This window comes from Acinonyx jubatus, chromosome X (genome assembly GCF_027475565.1).
Source record: "Acinonyx jubatus isolate Ajub_Pintada_27869175 chromosome X, VMU_Ajub_asm_v1.0, whole genome shotgun sequence".
Classification (NCBI taxonomy): domain Eukaryota; kingdom Metazoa; phylum Chordata; class Mammalia; order Carnivora; family Felidae; genus Acinonyx; species Acinonyx jubatus.
This window is the reverse complement of record NC_069389.1, coordinates 59,367,164-59,382,020: the sequence shown is the minus strand read 5'-3', so window position 1 is coordinate 59,382,020 and position 14,857 is coordinate 59,367,164. Positions and strand designations below refer to the sequence as shown.

The 14,857-nt window shown below is 34.1% G+C and overlaps 1 protein-coding gene across 1 annotated transcript in view; it reads left to right on the top strand.

Annotated features, from left to right (window-relative positions):
- ABCB7 (ATP binding cassette subfamily B member 7) overlaps positions 1-14,857 on the top strand; it is a 144,338-nt gene that overhangs the window by 103,242 nt on the left and 26,239 nt on the right. The window contains exons 5-13 of the mRNA XM_027053786.2: positions 2,459-2,591; positions 3,719-3,987; positions 4,628-4,716; positions 4,809-4,896; positions 5,762-5,936; positions 6,919-7,076; positions 7,642-7,805; positions 7,961-8,090; positions 11,154-11,325. Coding sequence (XP_026909587.1) covers positions 2,459-2,591; positions 3,719-3,987; positions 4,628-4,716; positions 4,809-4,896; positions 5,762-5,936; positions 6,919-7,076; positions 7,642-7,805; positions 7,961-8,090; positions 11,154-11,325 — 1,378 coding nt within the window. The remainder of the gene's footprint in view (positions 1-2,458; positions 2,592-3,718; positions 3,988-4,627; positions 4,717-4,808; positions 4,897-5,761; positions 5,937-6,918; positions 7,077-7,641; positions 7,806-7,960; positions 8,091-11,153; positions 11,326-14,857) is intronic.

The window sequence follows — 14,857 nt, the reverse complement described above, 5'->3', positions numbered from 1 at the left end:
TCTCTGTCTCTCAAAAAATGAATCAATATTAAAAAAAAAATTGAAGATGCTCACATATTTGACCAACCCAAACACATTTTCAAGAAAGTAAAATTACACAACTTTCTTGATGATACATTAATTAGTTTTGGTCACTATGCACTCTGGCTGTGGCAAAGATATAATAGGCTGTAAGTTATGAGAATTGCGTGCTAGCTGTAACTATCACTTTTTCTCCCACTCAAGAAATTGTATTGGAATGCAAGTGAGGGGATGTGGTCTTATTATATGGAAACCCTGGAATCAGCTATGATTTATTTAAATTATTTGTGTCATACTTTATAGCTTGTTTCAACAGCACATATGAGAGCATCCACTTTAGGGTGCAAATGTAGTAAAATAATATGGTCTCTTGCTTTATGAGCTGCTAATATGGCTATGCTATACTAGAAGAAAATTCTGAATTTCAAGTCAGTCTTGGATTTTAATCCCAGCTCTGCTGCTTCCCAGACAAGTTATTAAACCTCATGGAACCTGAGTTTCCTCAGTTACACGGATATCTATTTAATGGAATTGTTATTTCATTCAGCTTTTACCTTTGTGAAGGTACATAGCACCATACCTGATTCCTGTAGGTATTGTTCACAAAATGTTTGTTTGCCACAAAAGGTTTGTGAACTGAGGTTGAGAAGCCAGTATATCCATGCACATTGCTCCTAGAATCTGAATGATAAATATGTAATAAAAATGATAGATACTGATGTATAAACTATCAAAAAGAGGAGTTGGAAAATCGGAAGAATGTCACATGGGCTGCAAGTTTCAGAGAAGGGAATGGTATTCAGAGTGGGTTTTGAAGAATGGAGAGGTAGGTAAATCTGGCAGATAGGCCATTTCAAGCAGAAGCAAGAGCTTGAGATTATATGATTATATAGAATTCAGAATCGACAATTTTGTCATACTTGAAACTTGCTATTGTATTAGATTATATTTTAGAAGTCAGAAAAAAACTTTAAGCAATTTATCCCATACTGTTTCATTCTTAAAAGCGTTCCAACATCTGCTGTGTATTTTAATGATATTATTGAATGCAAGTACCTGCTTGGTTGCTAGGACACTTGTATACTTTACTTCAAAATCTTGGTTGGTAAGATTTACATAGCTCCTGTCAGTTGTCAGCTAAACTTAGGCTTGTTGACAATACTTTAAATGGAATGTTTACAAGGGGTGGGATTTCATTGTTTTTGGTAAGCCTAACAAAATTGCTTTCACATGTTATTGTATATGAATTTAATTTCTTTAAAGCTTTGGCATTCTAATCAGTTTTCTATTCTTAAATGATAGTTGGTGTATTTGATACTGTAACCTTGCAGAAAATGTGAAATGTGAGTGATTGAATATTTGCCTTGAACATATGAAAGCATTATACCCATAGTTTTCATATTTTTTGGTATATTCTCATGGAGAAATAGGTTGGTTTTTAAAAGTTTAGTTTGGTATTTAGTGGGTTTTCTTTAGTATTGGAGCAAAGGAATCTTTTTAAATTTTTATTATTGAATTATAGTTGACATACAATGTCATATTAGTTTCAGGTATACAATACAGTGATTCAGTAATTGTATACATTACTCAGTACTCACCACAATAAATGTAGTCACCATACAACATTATTACAATATTATTGATTATGTTTCTTATGCTGTACTTTTCATCTCTGTGACTTACTTATTTTGTAACTAGAAGTTTGTATCTCTTAATTCCCTTCATCTGTTTCACTAATTCCCCCACCTATTCTCTGAACAAAGGAATCTTTTTGTGGGGCAAATAGATCTATCAGTGTTATGTGTGTATGTATTTTTTTTCCCCCAATGGTGAATCAGCCACAGAGATACTTGTAATTTATTGCTTTTGAGATACTTTTTTGCTATATAATTTTAGTTTTACTATTATTTTGGTGAACAAATAATTTTACATATTTGATTGAATATGTATGTATGATTGAAGATATATGTGTGTGTATATATATATATGTATATATATGTATATATATATACGTATATATATATGTATATATACATATATATATGTATGTATATATATATACGTATATATATATATACACATACATAAAGAACTATCATATAAGGCAGTTTGCCTTAAGTGCCAGAAGCTCTGTAGGATTTCAGATAATGGAGAGAGCATTTTGAGTAAATGATCAGGGATTATTTCATGGAGGCCCAAGCATTTGACTAATGCACGTAAGTTATAAATTAATATTAACATGAGTCAGTGTGAGGTAGGAGTCCTGAAATGACAGCTCTCCAATGCGAAAGATTTTATCTTTATAAACTAGGAAAATCATTTCAATACTAGTAAATGATTAATATCTAAACATTCCCATAAACACTAATTTAAGGTAAATACTTGTACTTTTAGAAAATATTTTCTATATGATGGGTAATTGCTTTTATATTTTTAGGCCATGAATATTGTGGTTCCGTTCATGTTTAAATATGCTGTAGACAGCCTCAACCAGATGTCGGGAAACATGCTGAACCTGAGTGATGCACCAAATACAGTTGCAACCATGGCAACGGCAGTTCTGATTGGCTGTATGTTTGATTCTTTAATCTATCTACAGGTGTTGACTTTCTTCAAGAGGGTTTCATCATATTTGAGCAGATGACCTTTTTACCACAAACACAAGCTAGCATTTTGGATGTTTATCGTTTTACATATGATTTTTGATAGGCAGTTTAAAAAAATTCTTTATGTTTTCTAAAATTCTGTAAAAACAGTCTCATTTTTTAAGTTCTAGAAAAATATAACATGAAATAAGATATTAAATTCATAATTATCACTTCTAATAGTAGTTAGTTAATAATAAATTCATAATTACCACTTCTAATAATTGTTAATAAGATTCCTGAAAATAAGGCTAGTTATTTTCTTGTTATTGTTGTTAACTGCTTAATGGGAAATAGCTAAATAATGCTATATGTATATTAATGCTTCATTAAGTTATATTCAATAGCCTTGACACATTTACCATTTTTAAAGAACACAATATGTTGCTTTGTTTACTCCTGCATTAGAAAGGACACTTTATGAGACTCAGGAGGTTTGAATGGGCGCATGCTTTAGTCAAGGCACTTGATTTTTCAGGATCTCAATTTTATCATTTGTTATTTGGGGGAATTGGATTAGATCAAAAAAACCTGTACAAATATTGTACATTTATCCACAATAAGGCCATGTGGGGTGCTACTTATTAAAAGTATTTAGTTGGAGGGGTACCTGGGTGGCTCAGTCAGTTAAGCATCTGACTTAGCTCAGGTCATGATCTCACAGTCCATGAGTTCAAGCCCCACGTCAGGCTCTGTGCTGACAGCGCTCTCCCTCTCTCTCTGCCCCTCCCCCACTAGCACGCTCTCTGTCTCTCAAAAATAAATAAAAACATTAAATTTTTAAAAATTAAAAACAAGTATTTAGTTGGAAAAAATCTTTCATCATCTGGAGTTTATAGAGGAAAATAACACTGAAAGGGATTCAGGGTGGTGGAAGGATTGGTACTCACTAGGCTAGATGCTTTCTTTCTAGGTTTCTTTTAATGGAAGTATTCTGTGATGTATTCATTTATTGTGTAAACACTTTCTTACTTGCCATATGTTTGTCATTTTTACACTCCTATGATTCGAATGTTTTCACATCCCATTTTTTCTTTTGAATGTCTTGTCAGATGGTGTATCAAGAGCTGGAGCTGCCTTTTTTAATGAAGTTCGAAATGCAGTATTTGGCAAGGTAGCCCAAAATTCAATCCGAAGAATAGCCAGAAATGTCTTTCTCCATCTTCACAACCTGGATCTGGCTTTCCATCTAAGTAGACAGACAGGAGCTTTATCAAAAGCTATTGACAGAGGGACAAGGGGTATCAGTTTTGTCCTGAGTGCTTTAGTATTTAATCTTCTTCCCATCATGTTCGAGGTGACTCTTGTCAGTGGTATTTTGGTAAGTAAAAAATTTTTCATAACAAGATTTTATCTTACGTTCTCATTGGAAGCTAGTTAGTACTGGAAGCTGTAGTGCTATTGAATGCTCATGGTTTGAAAGCAAAATTCCACGGTACCAGAAGGATTATGCAGTTCATTTAATTATTTTGCTACAAGCTTCAAGGGACCATCCAAAATCTTTATCATGTTGTTATTGTAAAGAGCTGGTCACTTCTACACATAGATCAGTCATTTAACTAGTGCTTGTAATTTTTTTGTTAATAGAGATTTTTGTATATGACTTTGGACTGGTATACTCAGATTATCTAGATTTTTATTCACCATTTATAACATTTAAGCAATTTCATATTTTGTAATTAAGACTGTATATATACATTTTATTCCTCTTAAGGCTTATTGCATTATTTTTATCCTAGCATATGACGGTAGTATCAATGTGGCAAGTGTAGTTTGGCTTTCTTCCCTTGTTACCTAAAATAGCTTTTCTAAGGTATTTGATTTCTCACAAAATTATTTATTTATACAATTCTCATCAACATAGTTCTATTAAAATCTTTTGATTGATATTTGCTGTTACATATTATAAGCTATTTGCAAGAACAGTGACTGTTTATCATTTCTTATTTTGCCTTCTCCAGTATTATAGATGTGGTGCCCAGTTTGCATTAGTAACCCTCGGGACACTTGGTGCATACACAGCATTCACAGTTGCTGTTACACGGTGGAGGTAAAGTATTTCCTAGAGGCCAGTCAAGGTTCAGAAATTAGTTACATTTACATAGCAAAAATTTCATGCCTATGTGAATCTTTGTCTTACAGAACTAGATTTAGAATAGAGATGAACAAAGCAGATAATGATGCAGGTAATGCTGCCATAGACTCACTGCTGAATTATGAAACTGTGAAGGTAATATGTTTAATTATACTTCCTCTCCCTTTCACACTGCACAGAGATTTGTTCTGCCATTTAGCTGAATAGGTGCTGTAAGTTAGAGCTTCAGATTAGGATAGGATCTCTAAGTGTGATGAAATAATTGTACTTTATTATTTTTCTTTATTTGGAAATTCTCCTCTCTTTCCACCTCAGTTTTTGTGTGGCAACATCAGAATTTTACCTTCTGAATTAATTTGTAAGTGATGAGTATATTTAGCATCTTGATTCAGAATTAACACTAAGCTAATCAAACTGACATGTAAGGTCTTGACTGTCCCTCAGAGGACCTAGCATATAGTGATTTTCATTAATTCTCAATTTATGTGTCCATTTTTCCATTTAACAAATATTCCTGAATGGTTGTGTCCAAAGCACTACACTAAGTCCTGTGATGGGGAAGTGTGGTAAAAATGATTGATAAAAGGCTTGCCCTCCCAGAATTAAGTCCCATAAATTGGGAGAATTATAGTTAAGTATGCAGTTGACTATAAAAGAAAGCATAAAGTGGTGGGGGCAATGAGAACTGTCAGTTCAGTCTCAGAGGATCAGGGGAAGAAAGCTTTGTAAAGGAAGTGCCATTAACACTTTTTTTTAGATCTGGGTTTAAATTAACCAGGCCTTCAGTAAATATGCGATGAATTTTATGGACTTTTCAAATATAGTTCATTGTGGAAAACTGCAGGAGTACCATGGCTCAATGTATTGAAAGTTTTTAAAGTGGAGTATGGCAATACAAAATTGAATCCATACATAAAGTCTGATGAAAAGGATACTAATCGCTTAAGAGAAAAATTATAATTGTACTTGCATGTAATAACTATTTTTGTATATTTTGTAGTATTTTAATAATGAGAACTATGAAGCACAAAGATATGATAGATTTCTGAAGACATATGAGACTGCTTCATTGAAAAGTACCTCTACTCTGGCTATGCTGAACTTTGGTCAAAGTGCTATTTTCAGTGTTGGTTTAACGGCTATTATGGTGCTCGCCAGTCAGGGAATCGTGGCAGGTAATGGATCTGCAGTTTTCACATTTATAGATGTTTTTCTTAACCTTTATAAATAAGGATTGATGAAAGGAATGTATATATTAGTCTTAGTTATAAAGCATATTCAATAAAGTGCTTTAACATCCTTGGATTACTTTCCTTTTTATATCAGAATGTGTTTTCTTAATTGTATAATAATGTTTTTTTTTAACTTCCTTTTGTTTGACACTACAAGTTTAGCGCTAGCTCCCTCATTAATTAGAACTACTGTTTATCCATTTTGTGAGGCTACATATTGATTCTTTCAGGAATAAATTCTTTTTTTAGCATCTGATATTTCTAATTTCTCTTGTAGACCTGGAAAGCAATGTAATTAATTTAGTGTTTAGTCCAAAGGACTAAAATGCACCACACATTCTTTTTACAATTACAAGTTAATCTTTATATTAATTTTACATTTGCAAAACATTTCAAAAGTAAATAATGTCTCTGCCTCTTTTCTGTAATCTGCCCGCTCAGTTAAGATTTATTCATTCACTGTGACCTTAATATATGGTTTATCATTCCCAATCATGATACCCATTTGTTCCAATTTTTAATATATACTTAAATTTTTTTTTTCTATTTCACATTGCAAAGAAACTTGCTAGTGTCTTAGGAATAAAGGAGAGAGATATTTAGCCATCCATTTCTATCTTCACTTAAACCATTCTTTTTTTGTGTGCGTATATTATGTATAGTGTATGGGTAGGTGGTTCCCATTCCACTTATATCAAGTTCTCTATATTGCTAAATCATGAATTAAAATGCTTTTAAATTTTCATAGACCTTAAGAGTTACTGGTTATGTACATTTTATGCTATGAAAATTATAGCATAAATTTTTAAAATTTATTTTAGTTATAGAATATTATATTCCAGACTAATAAACTTCTCTATCTTAAGCTGGAAAAGTTTATAACATCTAAAATACCTTTTTTTTCTTCTCTCAACTACATATTAAGGTACCCTTACTGTTGGAGATCTAGTAATGGTGAATGGACTGCTTTTTCAACTTTCATTGCCCCTTAACTTTCTGGGGACTGTATATAGAGAAACTAGACAAGCACTGATAGATATGAACACCTTGTTTACTCTACTCAAAGTAGACACTCGAATTAAAGTAAGTAATCTATTTAGTACCTTTTAAACAGCATGTGAGCATCATCCCATTAATAGGATTATTCTAAGGGAATATTCTTACATCACCATGTTAGCAAACCAGTTTCTTTTTTGCAGGAATTGGGGCTATGATGTGTATTAAGAGGTTGTTATAGCTTTTACTTCCATGTTTAGAAACCTTACAATGTTAGCAAAGAATATTATACCTAGAAGCTAAATTTTGTTAACTTGAATTATTTGTACTTGCACCTGATTTACTTTTGCTAATAATGGTATAAAATGTGTGATTGCCTTTCCTCATGTCCTAAACTTCCTTACTCCCCTGCCCACCATCCCTCTACCTGCCCCCCAAAATTGCTCAAAAATCAAAATATTTAGGAGTTCTTGACCTTAGTGAGGAGTAAAAAAAAAAAAAAAAACTTTAAAAGCATGCTTGGAAGTGGTCTAACACTACTTATAAACCTCCTCTTTCCCCATTTTTTCCCTTTTTCTGTGAATTAGAAAATTGTCTACATAGCTATAGTCTACATGGTATATAAACTGGCTTTTTTTCTCTTCCCTACTAGGACAAGGCAATGGCATCTCCCATTCAGATCACACCACAGACATCTACGGTGGTCTTTGATAATGTGCATTTTGAATATGTTGAGGGGCAGAAAGTCCTTGATGGAGTATCTTTTGAAGTCCCTGCAGGAAAGAAAGTGGCCATTGTAGGAGGTAGTGGGTCAGGGTGGGTAATTTAGTTATTTATAAAATTCTACATCATTGATTGATGATTCCCAATGTAATATTTTTTCTTTATCATAAAATGATTACAGTGGTTTAAAACAGGGATTCCCTAATGCCAGTAAGAGCTAATTAACCTTTCCTTGTCTTCAATTTCAGAAAAAGCACAATAGTAAGGCTGTTGTTTCGCTTCTATGAGCCTCAAAAGGGTAACATTTACCTTGCTGGTCAAAATATACAAGATGTGAGCCTGGAAAGCCTTCGGCGGGCAGTGGGAGTAGTACCTCAGGTATTTAAAAAAGGAAGAAAACCTATTTGGGGAAAAACTTACTGGGTTGGTAGATTTTTGTTAGAATAATTTGAATCCAAAGAGTATATTGCTAACTAAGTAGGAAGCATTAGACCCTACAGGTAAATTCGGTTACCAAAAAGCCTTAAAAAAATGTGAATGAAAAATCTGAATGATGGAAAAAATTTTTTTAGATCTTAGAAAGATAGCATAATATAATGGAAAGAGCCCATACTAGAATCAGACAGATATGGATTCTAACCTTAGCTCTAACCCTTGTAAGTTCTGTGGTCTTGGTCCTCAGTTTATCTTTAAAGTAAGGATAATAACCATCTGTCTTATGGGATAGAATTTTTATGGATTAGAGATAATATCTATAAAGCACTAAGCACAGCATCGATCATGTAATGCTCAGTAATTTAAAGCTATTACTATAATTTTGAACAGTTTTTGACATAGTGAATTTATTTATTTATAAAATTTTCTTTAATATCTAATTTTGAGAGAGAGATAGAGCACGAGAGGGGGAGCGGCAGAGAGAGAGGGAGACCCAGATCCAAAGCAGGCTCCAGGCTCTGAGCTGTCAGCACGGAGCCCAGTTGGGGGGCTCAAACTCAAAAACCGTGAGATCATGACCTGAGCCAATGTCGGACGCTTAACCGCCTGAACCACCCAGGTACCCCAACGTAGTAAATTTATAAAACTTAGAAAAGCAGTTTGGTTATCTGCTTCCATGTTTATGCCTTGTTTACCACTGACTTCTTAGAACCACCTACAGTGCCTGACCCATAGCAAGCATTTAACAAAATATTTGTTGAATGACTTTAGGGGAAAAATAAATTCTGAGCAAAATCTGAGAAGACAAGGATGCCTTATAGGATGTAAATTTTTCTTATGCTAAAAGCCAACAGAGAGACCCGGAAACTAGTTTCAGACTAGAATCTGAATTAAACTCCTAGGAGAACTGTAAGAAAGGGATCAGACAGGGATATGTAGCTTATAAAAGGTCTGTAAGTGATCTGACACATGCCACTCTGCCCCGTCCTCCCTCTTTTTCACTGAGAATCCCAAATGTTAGTGTGTATGAATCGCCTAGGGAGATTATTGAAATTCCAGCTCTTTCACACACCTTAATTCTAGTTTAGGAAGGCTATGTGGGGCCCAGAACCCTGCATTTTTGAATATGCTTCCTACATGATTCTGATATAGACAATTCATAATAGACTTTATGTTGAGAAACACTAACCTAAACTGTATATCAAGTGAAAATATATATGGTTAATAAAAAGATGCTGATCCTCACTGGAGGCCTTACCAATGTAAATTAAATCAACAATGGGATACCATTTTTCACCTGTCAGCAATGATTTTAGAATTCATAATGTGCAGTTTGGGCAAGGCTGTGTAAAATGGCTAGTCTGGTGTTTGGTGTAAGTATACAGCTTTCCTGACAAGCAGCAAGAGCCAGAAGAATATTCAAATCCTTTATTCCAATAATTCTGCCTCTAGGATGTTTTAGTAAGGAAATAAACAGAGATGTGAACAGATTTTTATATGCAAAGATGTTCATTACAGTATTATTTTTAATATCAGAAGTTAAAAACATATTTATAATAACAGAAGTTGAAAACAGTGTAAATATCCAACACAATAAGTAGATGGTTAAATTATCACCATAGAATCAAGTGACAAAAAGCCATTTATAAATGAGCTGTTTGTAAAGAATATTGAGTGTCATGGAAAAATACTCAGATAAAAGTTTGTTGAAAAAGAGGATACCAAGCAAAATATAAAATCTCAATTTTATAATATTAAAGGAATACATGTTAAGTAGAGGAGAAAGGAGAAAACACACCAAATGTTAATAGCAGGTATCACTACATGATAGGATTATGGATTATTTAATTAATTTTTATTTTACCATATTTTTTGAATTTTCAAAGTTTCCAGATAGCATTTATTAACTCTTCTGAATATAAAATATTTAAAAATAAGTATTTTCTTTTTATAGAACTTCAAGCTTATTGGGGTTAAGTACCATCTCAATATAAGAACTTTTTTATATTAGTAGTTGGCTTAAAATGTTTAAAATATTATTTGAAGTAATACCTGAAACTCTGGGGCTGATTGTGATATTAAAGAAGATATTAATTATCTTGGTTAAGGTAAAGTAATGGAGCCATTTTATTTCATTTTACTAACTGTTGCCTTTCAACCGTTTAGAGACTAAGTCAGAATAAGATGAAATATCAAATGAATGCTTGCAGTGAACTTTCTCCAAAAAATATCTATAGTGTATAAATCCTTTGTTTTCTGTGTCAAGTTTAAAAGCTTCTGAGGAACATATAACATATTCAGCCTCATTAGTAATTAGGGAAGTGCTAATTTAAACAAAAAGCAAATTTTTACCCACAAAAGTAGCAACAACTGAAACTTATTAATATGCAGGCCTGTTGGGAAAACAGGGACCTGACAAACTCATAAAATATGGGTTGAAGTGTGTATACTGTTGGAGCATTTTGGAAGACAGGCAGTACTCTCAAAGGATGAATGTATGCTTCCCTTTTAGCTCATCAATCTACTCCTAGGAATCCTTCTTACAGAAATACACAAGTGCACAAAGTCCTGTATGTAATGCTATTTTATTCCAACATTGTAGTAGCAAAAATTTGGAACCTACATTAATGTCTATCAATAGAGAAATAAATAAATACATTGTTAGTATCATACAACTATTAAAAACAGTGAGGTGGGATTACTGATGTGAACAATTTCCAGGGTATGTTAAGTGAAAAATGCAATTTATAAAATTATATATTTATATAGATACAGTATGACTCCCCTATGTGAAAAAAGAAGTGTATGGCATATAAATGTATCAAAAATCTGGATTGATACTCAACACATTGTTCATGGTGATTAGTACTGGGGAGGGAAATGGGATTGCAAGGATGAGGGGGATGATAAAGGGGTTATATTTTACTCTTTATGTCTTTACTAAATTGTTTGAATTTTTTATAATGAATATACATGTATATGTATGTATACATAAATCTGCTCCAGGATGCTGTCCTCTTCCACAATACTATTTACTACAACCTCTTATATGGAAACATCCATGCTTCACCTGAGGAAGTGTATGCAGTGGCAAAATTAGCTGGACTCCATGATTCAATTCTTCGAATGCCACATGGATATGATACACAAGTAGGGGAACGAGGACTCAAACTTTCAGGTAATCAGAGATTTTAGATTTGTCCCATTGTGTAGAGCTATTTTCTAGAAAATGTAATGACAGAGTACATACCGAGTGCTCATCCAGTCACTTTCAACAAGGTCTCAGCCATCACTGCAAATAATTCAGCATGTTGGAAATAACTTCTCAAGTCATGCAGATGTTTTTTTTTGTTTGTTTTCACTTGCAGCTGCAAACGGTAAGTACTTAATAGTAGATTACTGATATGTGCTCAGATCGGTGTTAACTTATTATCCATAATTTTAATATTAAAGGAAAGCCAAGATTATTATTCACCTGAGAAAGTACTAAGAGTAGGGAAAAGTAATTTTATAGTAAATAGTGTATCTCATCATAATTTCCTAGTTTGTTACGGGATGTTTTCAATGCTTTAGACTTCCTTACACTTGATATACTTAACTGCTGTAGTTTCTTTACAGTTAACTTCATTTTCATGTCCTTGTTGGTTCAGTGATCAAGTAAATTTTGGGGCTTGTAGGTTTCTATTTAAGTGTTTAATAATGAGATTTCTAGGTTTAATAATCATTATCTTATAAAAACTGAATTTTTGGGGCGCCTGGGTGGCTCAGTCAGTTAAGCATCCGACTTCAGCTCAGGTCATGATCTCACGGTCGGTGAATTCAAGCCCCGCGTCAGGCTCTGGGCTGGTGGCTCGGAGCCTGGAGCCTGCTGCCAATTCTGTGTCTCCCTCTCTCTCTGCCCCTCCCCCATTCATGCTGTGTCTCTCTCTGTCTCAAAAATAAATAAACGTTAACAAAAAAACTGAATTTTTTGGAGGATCCATAAAAATATTTTTTCACCAAAAATTATTTGAATTCCAGAAGTGTAATGCTATCTAATGCCTAAAAGTATTACTGTAACTCATATAAACACACTATACCCTTTACATTTATTCTCCACTCTAGTTTAATTTAGGGAGGAAATGTGTAGATTAAGGATGGAGGTGAGGCGAAAAGAAAATGAAGAATACTCCATGAATTTTAATGAGTCCCCATTCGTTTTCATTACAAACTGGCTTCATTTATTCACAACATTGATTAGGTACATACTATGTACAAGCTAATATGCTAAATGATTTAAGAGTTAAAAAGATGAAGCAAAAACGGACTTGCTCTCAAGGAATTTGCAGTCCATTAGAAAGTTTTGATCTAGGTTTAGGAAATGTTAAGCAAAGATTGTTTTCAAGTTAGGTTGGTTTATAGTGTTTTTAATTTTTTTTTACGTTTATTTTTGAGAGGCAGAGAGTATGAGTGGGGGAGTGGCAGAGAGGGAGAGAGACACCAAATCTGAAGCAGGCTCCAGGCTCTGAGCTGTCAGCACAGAGCCCAATGCAGGGCTCAAACTCACAAACCACAAGATCATGACCTGAGCTGAAGTCGGACGCTTAACCGACTGAGCCACGCAGGTGCCCCTGTAGTGGTTTTTTTTTGATTATCACCTGATAGTATAAGATACTTACATCATTCCAGTCCCCCTTTACACTTTACCATTGCTCTTAACGGTAGTAGTGTCCAGCTAACCAGACCACCTCCAGATGATCTGTCCAGTTGCCTAATTCTAAAGATATACAAGTTTTCACGTAGTATAAACTAGGCCTCTCAATATATGACTGCTTCAGATAGTTATGCCACATGCCATTTTCCAATCAATTTTTTCCTATCTGCATGCCTTTGGGAGTAAGAATGGCTAAAGAAATTGTATTCTTACCTAATACCCATCACCTTACAGCTAGACCTCTCTGAGTGAGCATTTGTATTATTTAATGTCTATGCTAATATTTATGGTAGGGAACAAACAAATGTTTCTTCTTCAATTTCCAAAATTCTATTGAATAGAATTGAAACTGAGTTGGTTTCCGCTTGAAATTTGGGAGGCATGTCTAAACTAGTCCTTCCTCTGAGTATCTACTTCTTTTAGGCGCTTTCTGCCACTGAGTTGCCAGGTGGGTAAGCAGATAGTTCTGGCATGATGCCTGCTTTCGTAGGAGAATTTTGATCTTATTGAATGGGGAAGAATGTGGATAGTATAAATATAAACTTATGTACTAGTATTAGACATAAGGAACTCCCTTTACTGGTTGGAAATAATAATTGCAGAAGAAATATAAATTGTACCAGTTAAATAGGTAGAGCTTGCTTCTTGAAGAAGTTACTGAAGCTGAAAAATACAAGTTTGTTCAGACATTGATAAATTACTGGATAACAGAAAAGAAGCCAAGAGGGGCATATTCAGCAAAACATCATCTTCTATATTTCCAACTATAGTTTTGTGTAAGATTGATGACTTTAGACCTACTTCCCTTCCCAGTAAGGGAAGAAAAGATTGCTTTGTTTTCACTAGAGTATATTAGGAATAAATATGGGCTTGCATATTATGATAGGAAGAGCATTGGCATGGGAGTCAGGTCTAGCCCAGATTCCACTGGAATTTGCTCTGTGACCTTGACTAAACCCAGTAAACCTTTCTGGGTCTCTGTTCCTTTCTGTTTTAAAATTCTGCTTTTCTAGAGACCATAGCAAGTAACTAAGGTGAAATACGAGGTATCGAGTATATACCTTTAACTTTGAAGGGTGCAATAAAAGTAATTTCTTCCAGAAAAAAATCCTTGAGAAGAATATTGGCTGAATGGTACTTTTTTGTTAAGAAATAAATTTATTTCTTTATTTGTTTTAAGTTTTATTTTAAATGTTTATTTATTTATTTTTGAGAGAGAGAGAGAGAGAGTGTGTGAGTAGAGGAGGGGCAGAGAGAGGGGGAGACAGAATCCCAAGCAGGCTCCGTGCTGCCAGCACAGAGCCTGATGTAGGGCTTGAATTCGTGAACCATGAGATCATGACCCAAGCTGAAACCAAGAGTCAGATGTTTAACCAACTGAGTCACCCAGGTGCCCCTTTGTTTGTTTGTTTGTTTGTTTGTTTAGAGAGAGAGAGAGAGAAGGTACAAGGGAGAGGCAGAGAGAGAGAGAGAAGGGCAAGCAGTTTCTGCACTCTCGGCGCAGAGCCTGATGTGGGACTCAAATTCACGAACCATGAGATCATGACCTGAGCCAAAATCAAGAGTCAGACACTTTAAGCGACTGAGCCACCCAGGCACCCCAAGAAATACATTTAGATATTCAGTTTCTTGTTTTCCAAGATTCCAGGTTTCAGATATTGAATTTAGTTTTGTCTTTGTTAGTTCTCTAATATTGAAATTGTTCTGAGATGCTGTCAATGGGGAAGTAATATAAAGTAACATATGTAATGAGCATATTTACAGTGAGAGGAATAATTGTGGAATCAAAGCTGTTACTTCTTTTTCTCTTTACCTGCCACAAAGTCAGAATCCAGAATTATATTTATGTTCCAGAGCAGAGTGTATAGTTTATCAAAGGATATCATATATGAACTTAGACTCTTAAAACTGAGTAAAATGAACAGTGATCAGAGTAGAGGTAAATGTTAAAGGCATTACTTGGTGGTTATGACCAGTGGAAATACTAGAAACATAAAATGTCGTTATGTTATATATC